At 48.9% G+C, this 13,370-nt stretch overlaps 1 protein-coding gene across 1 annotated transcript in view; it reads right to left on the bottom strand.

Annotated features, from left to right (window-relative positions):
- The window catches only part of F8 (coagulation factor VIII), a 278,437-nt gene that overhangs the window by 30,165 nt on the left and 234,902 nt on the right, over positions 1–13,370 (bottom strand). The window contains exon 25 of the mRNA XM_077465186.1: positions 3,093–3,269. Coding sequence (XP_077321312.1) covers positions 3,093–3,269 — 177 coding nt within the window. The remainder of the gene's footprint in view (positions 1–3,092; positions 3,270–13,370) is intronic.

The following is a 13,370-nucleotide window of genomic DNA, read 5'->3' as shown; positions in this document are numbered from 1 at the left end:
AGCGGATTCGGGTGGAGCTCTGGATTGGAGCCCTCCAGCTCACTGGTATAAAACAGGGCAAGTGCTTTCCAACCCATGAGCAATGGGCCAGTGACCAATGGGCATTGCGGATGGCATTCCTGGGAGAGCGGCCCCAGGAGCAATGGATGACTGATTTGGACAGGCTGGTCCAGCAGGAGATAGAGCTGGACAATCATTATCGGGCTCTGCAATGGCACGCAGAGCAGGAATATTTAGGGGAGACAACAGAATGCCCTCCGGAGGGATATGACTTTGGAGGCCCTGGATTGCTGTGGGAGAGAATTACAGATAGTTTTGTGTTTGGCGATGAAGGGGAACCTACCCTTGAGGACCTGCGAGAACATAGAGAGGCTATGCTCGGTCTAGCAGGGGACTCAGAGCTTAAACCTGATCTGGACCATTTGTTAAGGAAGGAACAGCATCTGGAAAGGGCATACAGGAAACTGCTAGAACACATTCAGCAGCATGCCAGAGAATCGGCAGTGGAAACTCCAGAGTTTGTCGTCCCCAAACCTGAAGTTCTGACAACAGGGCAGAGTTCTGCTAACTTCTGCCCAGCACCAACAGTGGCTTTGACCTTCTTGGGAGAAGAGGTAGTCGGCCTTTCTCCCACAACACTGACAGGGACAGGGATTTTTTGCCAGCAGCATCTATGGAGTTACAATAAACTTCTCCAGCTGAGGATCTGGTAACTGAACAGAGGGCCCAAGACCTCTGTGACCAATGGGCATTGCGGACGGGCTGGTGACAGGTACTCGGGTACTCCGACGGGCTGGTGACAGGCATTCTGGTACTCAGATGAACTGTGACAGGTACTCAGATGAACTGTGACAGGTACTTAGGTACTCAGATGGGCTGTGACAGGTACTCAGGTAGGCTGTGACAGGTACTCGGGTACTCAGATGGACTGTGACAGATACTCGGGTACTCAGAAGGGCTGTGACAGGTACTCAGGTACTCGGGTACTCAGATGGACTGTGACAGATACTCGGGTACTCAGATGGGCTGTGACAGGTACTCAGGTAGGCTGTGACAGGTACTCGGGTACTCAGATGGGCTGTGACAGGTACTCGGGTACTCAGATGGGTTGTGACAGGTACTTGGGTACTCAGATGGGCTGTGACAGGTACTCAGATGGGCTGTGACAGGTACTCAGGTACTCAGATGGGCTGGGACAGGTACTCACAGGTACTCAGATGGACTGTGACAGGCACTCAGGTACTCAGATGGGCTGTGATGGGTACTCAGATGGGCTGGGACAGGTACTCAGGTACTCAGATGGGCTGGGACAGGTACTCGGGTCCTCAGATGGGCTGGGACAGGTACTTGGGTACTTAGATGGGCTGACAGGTGCTCAGGTACTCAGGTACTCAGATGGGCTGACAGGTGCTCAGGTACTCGGATACTCAGATGGACTGTGACAGGTACTCAGGTGGGCTGTGACAGGTACTGGGGTAATCAGATGGGCTGACAGGTACTCGGGTACTCAGATGGACTGACAGGTAGTCAGGTAGTCGGGTACTCAGGTGGGCTGACAGATACTCAGGTATTTGGGTACTCAGATGGGCTAACAGGTACTTGGGTACTCAGATGGGCTGATAGGTACTCAGGTACTCAGATGGGCTGGGACAGGTACTCGGGTACTCAGATGGGCTGGGACAGGTACTCAGGTACTCAGATGGGCTGACAGGTACTCGAGTACTCAGATGGGCTGACAGGTACTGGGGTACTCAGATGGGCTGTGATGGGTGATGACAGGTACTTTGATGGGTGGTGACAGGTCCTCTTTATTGGGGGGGGGTAATCAGTGTGTGATTTGTGTACACTAGGCGGTAACGAGATGTTATCGCAATCTCCTCCTCACACACGATCAGTGTGTGAGGAGGAGAACTCAGTAACATCCCGTTACCGTGGTTTGTTTACATTCTGTGACCGGCTGTGATTGGACACAGCCAGTCACGTGGTAAAGAGCCAATTTCATTGGCTCTTTACTGCGATCGGGGTTGGGCTGTGTCAGGGTGACAAGCCGCATCCCCGATCGCAGTTCTACATGCGCCCTAGGCATGCACGAGCGCTGTAACGGCGCAGTACATGTGACTGGCTGTGATTGGACACGGACGGTCACATGTATCAGGGGTGTGGATGGGGATGGAAACCACACAGATCGGGGACCCCCGGGGGCCTGCAGGAGCGGCGAAATACCGAGGCCGTCATATGACGTCCACCCAGGATGGGAGATCCCATCTGTGGCCGTCATATGACTATGGCCCGGTATTGAAGTGGTTAACAAAGACATTCTCAAGGAGTGCCAGTTATATTACAATATGTGCCGTTCATAGTGTTAAACATGCTATCTTTCAGGATCTGCATTGGAAAGATTCATTTTTAAAAGCATTAAAAAAAAATAGACACTGACATCAAAAATAAAATAAAAAAGATCCAGTAAATAGACCTCACGGTGAAGTTCAAAGGTGAACAGGGTGATGGTTATGGACTTTCAGGTATCCTCAAATTTTTACCAGGCATACAGGAAATAGGCTTTAGCCTATACAGGAAATAGGCTTTAGCAGTAGCTCAGCGGAATAGCGCACCCTGCTCCCCCTCCTAGCTGTGACTGAGTAGTTCAGCTCCTCCCAGATGGCACTGGGCAGATCAGCGCTCCCTGAACTCACCCCCCCCCCCCGTACTCAGTATTTAATCTTTTCTTGCCAACTCCCACTCCAAGCAGTAACTGGGCAATACTGGGAGAAACTGGGAGAAAGAGCACGATTAGCAGAGCTGCTAAATCATTGCTGTAAGGAGGAGCAAGGCAAGCTGTAGGGAGCAGCTTTAGTGCATCTGATGTGATCTTTGAGGAGAAATTGCTCCACTGTAATTGCAGAGGTCACTGAGGACTGACAACAATTAGGACACAGGAAGCAACAAAAAACTTGACAGGGGGTCCATACCTTCTCCATTCTGCCCACAACTAGAAAACACGTCTTGGCCGGAGTTGGGCTTTATGTATACCCTGAATAGGGCTCTGTAATAATGTTTCACGATTATTGGTGGATCATTTATCTGTAACATACCTGTCGTTGTCCATTGGAATTTTGCACAGCGGTCCATCTGAGGCCATCATTACTGAAGCTGAGGGAGAACTCTGTGATGTACATGGAGGAGAATGAACGGGCACCTTGTATCATTATTCCGGTCACCTTCATTTCACGGCCAAGATCTATCTGGAACCATTCACCGGGTCGGTCTGCCTGTGGACAAATATAAGACCAACATATGATATACTGTATATACCGTATTTATCGGCGTATAACAAGCACTTTTTTCCCTTTAAAAGCAGGGGAAAATCGTGGGTGTGTGTTATACGCCGATCCCCCGAAATTCTGAGCCTCTGGGCGGCTTTCAGCCGCCTTCGGCTCTTCAAGGCGACTTTCGGCTGCCTTCGGCTCCTCTCGGCAGCTTTCGGCCGTTCTCGGAAGCTTTTGGCCGCCTTCGGCTCTTCTCGGCAGCTTTCGGCCGCCTTCGGCCGTTCTCGGAAGCTTTCAGCTCTTCTTGGCGGCCGAAAGCTTCCGAGAATGGCCGAAGGCGGCCGAAAGCTGCAGAGAAGAGCCGAAGGCCCGCCGAGAACTATCGCACGCTGCCGAGATACACATCCGGCTCTGTATCTCGGCGGCTGCATTTTTTAAAAATAAAATAGACACGGCTGCAATGGGGGACAAGACTGCAATGGGGGACAAGACTGCATAAGGCTGCAATGGGGGACAAGACTGCATAAAGCCCCGTACACACGAGCGGACTTTTCGACATCCAAACTCCGACGGACTGAGTCCGTCAGACTATCCGATCGTGTGTGGGCTGCAACGGACTTTTGATTCGCCAAAGTCTGACGGACTTTAGAAATGAAGCATGCTTCAAATTTTCCCGACGGAACTCCGCCGGACCCGGTCCCCGTCGAAAAATCCGCTCGTGTGTATGCTACTCCGACGGACTAAAACCGACGCTAGGGCAGCTATTGGCTACTGTCTATGAACTTCCTACGTCGAATCCAGTCGTACGTCATCACGTTCGACTCCGTCGGAGTTTGGTGTGATGGTGTGTGGTCAAGTCCGTTCGGTCGAAAAGTCCGCCAGAACTCCGTCGGAATTCCGGCGGAACTCCGGCGGAACTCCTTTGGAGGTCTGTCGGAGATAAGTCCTCTCGTGTGTACGGGGCTTAAGGCTGCAATGGGGGACAAGACTGCACTGGTGGACAAGGCTGCTACAGTCTCTGTCCACCAACCGTCCTACAATCTCTGTCCTCCCACCATCCTACAATCTCTGTCCTCCCACCGTCCTACAATCTCTGTCTTCCCACCGTCCTACAATCTCTGTCCTCCCACCGTCCTACAATCTCTGTCCTCCCACTGTCCTACAATCTCTGTCCTCCCACCGTCCTACAATCTCTGTCGTCCCACCGTCCTACAATCTCTGTCCTCCCACCGTCCTACAATCTGTGTCCTCCCACCGTCCTACAATCTCTGTCCTCCCACCATCCTACAATCTCTGTCCTCCCATCGTCCTACAATCTCTGTCCTCTCACCGTCCTACAATCTCTGTCCTCCCACCATCCTACAGTTTCTGTCCTCCCACCGTCCTACAGTCTGTGTCCTCCCACCATCCTACAGTCTCTGTGTACCCCCCAGCAGTCCTGCAGTCTCTGTCCTCTCACCATCCTGCAGTCTCAGTCCTCTCACCATCCTGCAGTCTCTGTGTACCCCCCAGCAGTCCTGCAGTCTCTGTCCTCTCACCATCCTGCAGTCTCAATCCTCTCACCATCCTGCAGTCTCTGTGCCCCCCCCCAGCAGTCCTGTGGTCTCTGTGTAATTTCCCCCCCCCCCGCCAAAAGTCCTGCAATCTCTATATCCTCCCAGCAGTCCTGTGGTCTGTGTCACCCAGCAGTCCCATGCCCCTATGCCCCCCCCCAACAATTCTGTGGTTTCCATGTTCTCTCCTCATTGCCATGGTCTCTGTGTCTCCTTCAGAGTCATGCAGTCTCTGTACCCTCCCAGTTCCTGCAGTCTCTGTGTAACCACCACTTTAGCGGTCTCTGTGTTCAGCCCTGTACCCCACATAGTTCTGCAGTCCCTGTGACCCCCCCTCCCCAGCAATCTTGCGGTCTTGGTGCCCCCCCCACCTGTCCGGCGGTTTGTGTGTCCCCCCTCCCTACCACCACGTGTCCTGCTGTCTCCGGTTTTCTGCCTATTCCTACAGTCTCTGTGTCTCCCCCATATTCATGCAGTTCCTGTACCCCCTCTGTCCTGCAGTTTCTGCATGGATCGCTATTCAAAGTGTAAAGCTAGTGGTAATGAGCACTAAGAGAAGGCCACCTCTCTGACCATGTTCCATGTTACAGCCAAATTTAAGGAAAAAAACATAAAAAATTATCAGAGTCTGCAGCACCCCTCTTACCGAATTTGGGGGTTCTTATCCCTACCGACTCCTGTAATTTTTTTATTTCAGGGTGGCTGTGCATGGCATTTGTGAATTAAAAAACTGAGAGTCCCATCTGCCACTGTGACGGAACCGATCCCACACTCCGATTGAGTGCTTCCGTCAGTATACCGGTTCCTAAGTCTGAATATAGAGATCAGATATTCCAACCACTCACAAGCACAAAGCAAGACAACACTTGCTTAGCTGCTCAACATGGACTCATTTATTAGAACCAAAATGCCAAGTATTTATAATACAGTAGAAGACTAAAACCTAACCTAATTAGCATGAGCTAATTATCTAAATCAACACTCAGACTAGTTGCCTGAGGGATAAGACTTTTCGGCTCCTAGCTCACTAACAATTCAATAAACATTACCATAAACATAAACACAGGGTTAATTAGCACAAACAACAATGTGTGAATACTCAATACTCAGACTAGACTCATTTACACAACAGACAGGTGGCTGGAGTTGATGACATTAGCATCTGGCAGTGTGAGTCCCAACAGCATGAGACAACACACATTATATATATATATATATATACAGCATTGAATCTGACTAGCACAGATTATAGTGGGGTTCTCATTCATCCTGTGCCCCTTAAAATCCAGGGCCCATAATCTGTCGGCAAGAGGCTCGCATTCAGTCCCCTCAAAAAGCCTGTGTTCCGGCTAGGTCTGTCACACATCTCCCATTTCGGCAGGAGACTAACACAGGAGGAGACCCCAGACGGGTTGACTCCGAAGTTAGCCAGGGGTTCTAGTCCTCTAATGCTGGTATCCACACAGTACCCCAAATAAAGTGTCCCAAACAGAACATTACTTACCAAGCCAACCTCTGCCTCTCTCTGAGAACACGCCCGCCGATGAGGAGAGGTCTGGACTGGCCCTTCTCCCTAGAGTCCTTTCAGATGCTGGAGAGAATACAGGGTGACTGGGCTCACTCCGTGATGCTGTTGGGGATCTGCGCCGACCGCCCAGCATCCCTGGGGTATAAAAGTGGGGACTGAAGTGCCATCCACTTTTGGAAGGTGAAAATCCCCCAGTTCTTGCAAAGCAAGGCTGACATCCTCCTGTATCAGTACCGCACCATTTTCTGGCGTTGTGTCAGTGGAGACCAAAGCTCCATACCCCGATATCAGCTCAAGCTGCAGTTGTGTGTAGGGGCCAGTAGCATTCTGCCCTGTTAGCAGCTCAGCTGAGGGCCACACATCATTCACTCTGGCAGTTGTGGAGTGACCGTCATCTTCTCACCATGGGCCCCTTGAACTACTGCAGGTGTGGGGCAGAGGTCTTGGACCCTCTGTCCGGTGGCCAGCACTTCAACTGGAGGAGTCTCTTGTAACTCCACAGTTGCCGGTGCTGGGCAGAGGTTGGTAGCACTTTGACCTGTTGCCAGCACTTCTGATGGGGACTCCACATCCACCGCTCCGGTTAACTGTTGTGGCAGGAGGCTGGCTTCCTCCACTCCCAAATGGTGTAACTGCATGGGGAAGGTGAGCCGGCTGATTCCTCTTCCGCTCCCTCCTCTGGCTGCTGGGATGACATTTCTCTATCACTGTCTTCCAGGTGCACGGATCTTTGCTGGAGAGGAAAGACTGCTTCCTCCACCCTGGCCAACTGTTGGGGAGGGACGACGAACACATCCTCTCCCTTCTCCCCCTGTATCCTGATCTGCTGCTGGGAAGTGACCACCACCTTGTCACCCTGAACCTCCGGAACTGCCACAGACGTGGGGCAAAGGCCTTGGACCCTCTGTCCGGTGACCAGCGCTTCAGCTGGGGAAGTTCCTTGTAATTCCAGAGATACTGCTGGTGGTGCTGGGCAGAGCACAGTAAAGTTTGGTCCTAATACCAGCTCTTCTGCTGGAGGCTCATCCAGTTCTTCTTCCTCAGCAGAAAAGTCTATCAAATCCCCTGTCTCTGCAACTGGTGTCTGGGGATAGAGTTTCACCATCTCCTGTCCGTGGAACCCAGAAGATGCTATCGGTGCTGAGCAGAGGTTAGCGGAGCTCTGCCCTGTTGTCAGCACTTCAGCTTTGGGGATGGCAATCTCCAGATTTTCCACTGCCGGTTCTCCGGCATGCTGCTGGAAAGGCACATTCGTCCATCCAAGATCATCCCATGCAGAAACAGGATCATGAAGGTCAGTCAGCACTTGCTGCATCTGCCATAAGACCTCCGTGTCCATATCTGCGGGGGCAGGTTGGTAAAGCACACTGTTACTCTGCCACATTGCCGACTCTTCAGCCAGGATTTCAGAGTTGTCCACTGGTATTTCCTTATAGTCCCAGGCAAAGGGAGCCCAGCCCTGGCACTGAGCAGAGTCTAGCAGCCGTCTGTAGGCGATCTCCAGCTCCCATTCCTGATCGGCCAGAAACTCCAAATCTTCCAGTGCCCAGGGCACTTCCGAGACGTTCAGTATCTCTTTTCTGTAATCCATGATTTTGTCCAACCACCACTCCAAATCACTCCCAAAGTTAGCGTCCCCTGTCAGCTTCACATACAACACTCCCAGGCCGCCGTAGCCAAAGCCTTCCGTTGGGCTGTCATCCGCTATCCAGGGATATGCTTGGTATAGATGCCACCAGAGGGCTCTGTAACTCTCATCCAGCTTCATCTCTGCCCAGACCAGCCTGCTTAATCCAGCTGTCTACTCCTTGTGCGGTTTTTCTCCTAAAAACAGCACCCGCAATCCATACTGCGACCAGTACCTTTCCTGGTTGGAGGGGAGAACTTTTCCCTGGTGGCGCTGCTCACGGGCTAGCGATTCCTTCCAGAGTCCGCAGCGAATAGAATCAAACCATCCCAGCAGGACCAGCTCTGATACTGGTCCTCTGTGCTGTAGCTGCATCTCTCGCAACCTCCTTCCGAATTCCTTTTCCATGGCGGCTGGTATCTGTACCTCTACTCCTCTCCTGTTATCCGGACCTTGGATCCAGGTGGAGGTTTGGATGTTCCAGACTGCAGGAAGTATCCCACTGCTTGCCAAAAATGTGACAGAACCGATCCCCTTCCGTCAGTATACCGCTTCCTAAGTCTGAATATAGAGATCAGATATTCCAACCGCTCACAAGCACAAAGCAAGACGACACTCACTTAGCTGCTCAACATGGACTCCTTTATTAGAACCAAAATGCCAAGTATTTATAATACAGTAGAAGACTAAAACCTAACTTAATTAGCATGAGCTAATTATCTAAATCAACACTCAGACTAGTTAACACAGGGTTAATTAGCACAAACAACAATGTGTGAATACTCAATACTCAGACTAGACTCATTTACACAACATACAGGTGGCTGGAGTTCATGACATTAGCATCTAACAGTTTGTGTTCCAACAGCATGAGACAACACACATTATATATACATATATACAGCATTAAATCTGACTAGCACAGATTATAGTGGGGTTCTCATTCACCCTGTGCCCCTTAAAATCCAGGGCCCATAATCCGTCGGCAAGAGGCTCGCATTCAGTCCTCTCAAAAAGCCTGTGTCCCGGCTAGGTCCACTATGGCAGAGAGACACAGAGTTCCCAATGGAGCACAAGCGTGGTGACGCCACTGCATCTGTAGGCCACTGATACCTCCTCCAACTCCATCAATGAAAGTTCCCACCACCGTATGGACAGGAGGAATAGCCTATAGGGATGAGCCGAACACCCCCGGCTCGGTTCGCACCAGAACTTTCGAACGGACCGAAAATTCGTGTGAACTTTAGAACCCCATTGAAGTCTATGGGACTCGAACGTTCGAAATAAAAAGTGCTAATTTTAATGGCTAATATGCAAGATATTGTCCTAAAAAGGGTTTGGGGACCTGGTTCCTGCCCCAGGGGACATGGGTCAATGCCTAAAATGATTTTAAAAATGGACGGTTTTTCGGGAGCACTGATTTTAATGACGATTAAAGTGAAAAAAAGTGAAATATTCCTTTAAATATCGTGCCTGGGGGGTGTCTATAGTATGCCTGTGAAGTGCCATGTGTTTCCCGTGTTTAGAACAGTCCCTGCAAAAAATGACATTTAACGGAAAAAAAGTCATTTAAAACTGCTTGCGGTTTTAATGTAATATCTGGTTCCGGCAATATGGATGAAAATCATTGAGAAAAATGGCATGGGTAGCCCCCCTGGCCCATTACCAGCCCCTTTGGGTCTTGTACGGATATTAAGGGGAACCCCGTATCCATATTAAAAAAAGGAAAGACACGGTGCCCCCAGGCCCTATATAGTCAGAACAGCAGTATACAGGTGGTACAAACAAGACAGGGACTATGTAGGTTTGTTGTGTTAAGTAGAATCTGTTTGTAATTTTGAACTGGTACATTTTTCAAGTGTAGCTCCAGTCAAAAAATCTATTTTTAAGCTTTTTGGAAAACATGGGAAGGGTTATCACCCCTGTATAATTTCTTTTGCCGTACGTTTTTTTTCATCACTTCCTGTTGTCTCCTTCCGTTTGCAAGTAGGAGACGTTTGTAAGTTGGATGTTTGAAAGTAGGGGCCTGCCCTATATGCTCTGCAGAAATGGCGGAACAAGGTGTTGGTGTTGCCACAACATTGTAAGCCCTCAAAGTGACTCTTGGTGGGTGCTGGAGCGCCCTGCTGTGAACGATTATATCAAGAATTGTAATTACATGCCATTGTTGAACAGTGGTAGAAAAATTGAGCCTTTGGTGGTTGTGGTGGTGCTGGTGCCACAACACTATAAGTCCTCACAGTTACTCTCGGTGGGCACAGGAACGGGCCCTGCTGTGAAATATTATATCAAGAATTGTAATTACATGCCCCTGTTAAACAGGGGCTAAAAATTGGGCCTTAGGCACTGGGGCTAGTGCCATGACACTGCAACTTCTCCCACATACTCTAGTAGTAGTGCAGGAATGAGCCCTGCTGCAAAGCATTGCATCAAAAATTGTAATTACATGCCCCTGTTAAACAGGGGCTGAAAAATTGGGCCTATACACTGCAACCTCTCCCATATACTCTAGTTGTAGTGCAGGAATGAGCCCTGCTGCAAAGCATTGCATCAAAAATTGTAATTACACATCCCTGTTAAACAGGGGCTGAAAAATTGGGCTGTGGCATCCCCCAGAACCTAAAATGTTCTTCCAAGATATCAGCAGAGGAGGAAGAGGATAGACAATCAACATAACAGGACAGTCACTCAGCATCAGCATAGGCAGTCTTGAAGGGATGTGATATTTCAAAAAAAATTATTCGGTTACATCAGCTTCAGGTGCTTGATAGCTGTGGGTGATCCAAGACTGATTCATCTTTATGAAGGTCAGTCGATCAACCGAGTCGGTGGACCGGCGCACCCTGTGATCGGTAACAAAGGACAGGACAGTAGCTCAATTGCATACTGTGCCAGCTCTGGCCAGTAATCCATCCTCAAGACTCAGTAAGCTAGAGGATTTTCGGTGGGAAAGGTGTCCAAGTCTGACCTTACCCCTAGGTATTCCTGCACCATGTAAATCAGACGCTGGCTATGGTTGCTGGAACCGATCATACCTTGGGGCTGTGGACTAAAAAATTGTCTGAACGCATCGGTCAGACGGCCACTTTCTCCACCGCTCCTTCTGACCATTGTCAGACACATTGTCCAGGACCAGGAGTTTGTAACCTCCCAGTCTCTGGGAACGCATTGCACAGACCTTTCTACAAGGCCTCCCAGAGATGTCTTATCCTCTGCTCCCTCTGCGATGGCAAGATAAGCTCCGCAACTTTACCCTTGTACCGTGGATCAAGGAGAGTGGCCAGCCAGTAATGGTCCGTCTCCTTGATCCGAAGAATACGAGGATCCTTCCGCAGGCTTTGCAGGATCAGGGAGGCCATGCAGCATAGGTTAGCTAAGGCATTCGGTCCGGAGTCCCCTGGGTCACTAAGGACAACATGATCCGCAGTTACCTCCTCCCAGCCACGTACAAGTCCACGGGTTTCTTGGGACTATAAATCCTCCCTATAAGACTGCTGCTGCTGATGCTGAGTGCCAGCCTTCACCTCCATGCTGACACAATCATCCTCCTCCTCATCCTCTTCCTATGTGATGGGTGGGACAGCAGTGTGACGGAACCGATCCCACACTCCGATTGAGTGCTTCTCCGCTGGGGTGACTTAAGTCTGCTATCCTGATCTTGGATCCCAGTGGAGGTTTGGCTGTCCCAATGTGACGGAACCAATCCCACACTCCGATTGAGTGCTTCCGTCAGTATACCCCGCTTCCTCCAATCTGACTCCAATCAGATATTTCAACCGCCTACAAGCTCAAAGCAAGACAAGACTTGCTTAGTTGCTCAACATGGACCCCTTTATTAGAATCAAAATGCCAAGTATTTATAATAAAGTAGAAGACTAAAACCTAACCTAATTAGCATGAGCTAATTATCTAAATTAACTCTCAGACTATCTGACTGAGGGATAAGACTTTTCGGCTCCTAGCTCACTAACAATTCAATTGCAGGTTAATTAGCACAAACAACAAAACAACAATTGGTGAAATACTCTTTAGAATCTGTGTCAAGCCACACTAGACTCATTTACATTATACAAGATACAGACAGGTGGCTGGAGGTGATGATATTAGCATCTAAGTGTTTGTGTCCCAATAGTGTGATTCAGTCGATTGCTAACATGGCATTTACATATCCAGAGTCTGTGTGTCTTGGGGGGGCAGGGACCTGAATCCAAGTAACACCACCTCAGGGATCCCCAGGCATACAGCTCACAAAGAGCACTGTTCCCCCAAATGCGAGGGCCCATAATCACAAGGCAAGAGGCTCGCATTTAGTCCCCTCCAAGAGCCTTGGTCCCAGCTAAGTCTGTCACAAGCAGGAACACTAATAAATCAATAAGATTGCGCTACAGACTAATTCTGTAAATGTTACAAACAGAAAAAAGAGAAAATTCCTGAGCAAAATCTTAAAGAGATAAAGCTGCCTATGCCTAGATCCTCCTCCTTTGCATAAAGGAGGGGGCAAAAAGTAGAAAATTAAAATTAAGCTTTGGCGCTAGAACCCTATGTTTGTGCATCTAAGTGCGTACAAATAAGTGCCTTAAAATTATTAGAAAAACTGTACGTGTTTAGCAAAAAATTATTACTTATATATTCAGTGTCGGTGTTGGTTTTCTTATTTCTTATTTCTTATGCGCGTGTTTAACAAAAAATATTGCTTATATATCCAGTGTGAATACTGGTTTTCTTATTACATACTATGTATCAGTGTGGGTGCTGGTTTGCCATATATATAACTGTGTAATGCTGTATATATGTTTTCTGATGAAATACACACAGGTACCAGATAAACAAAGATAAACAACAACATTTTTTTAAAATTGTGCAAAAAAGTGCTGATTAATAATCTTAAACAAGTGTCATGCAACTACTAGTGCAAAAAATGATAGTGCGAGATAATCGTGCAAAAAACACAAGAAAAATGTCCTTCAATATGCAAAGAAATTTTTTCAAAATCGCATCCTGAAGAAATCGCATGTTGCTGTATCTCTAGAGCTGATAGTGGGATAAGGTGAGTAGTGCAGGAAGACTAAGGACATTCCTCCCCGGTGCGCCACTCAGTGCTGTGAGGATGTATTTGCGCTCACCAGATAAAACACCCTCAGAGGGTTAGCCAAGCCTTCACAGTATAAGCCACTGTGCTGCTTTTTGGACTCTGCTACTGATGTGCTGGGGGAATGTTCGCCCTTCACTTCCAAGTGTGTTCCATAGTTAGATGCATGAAGGAGGAGAAAAAAGTATATCCATAGTGCAAAACTGTTTTATAACTTTTTTATTTCGTATAAAAGAAAATTACTCACAATGCAGTTAAAATTCGATTGCGTGTATATAACAGCTCCGCCAGCCGCTGCTGCTGACAG

The sequence above is a fragment of the Lithobates pipiens genome, unplaced genomic scaffold (assembly GCF_037356315.1).
Source record: "Lithobates pipiens isolate NorthernLeopardFrog02 unplaced genomic scaffold, aLitPip1_a1.2 Scaffold_1, whole genome shotgun sequence".
Taxonomy (NCBI): Eukaryota; Metazoa; Chordata; class Amphibia; order Anura; family Ranidae; genus Lithobates; species Lithobates pipiens.
The sequence above is the reverse complement of the archived record's forward strand: the minus strand, read 5'-3'. Positions and strand labels throughout refer to the sequence as shown.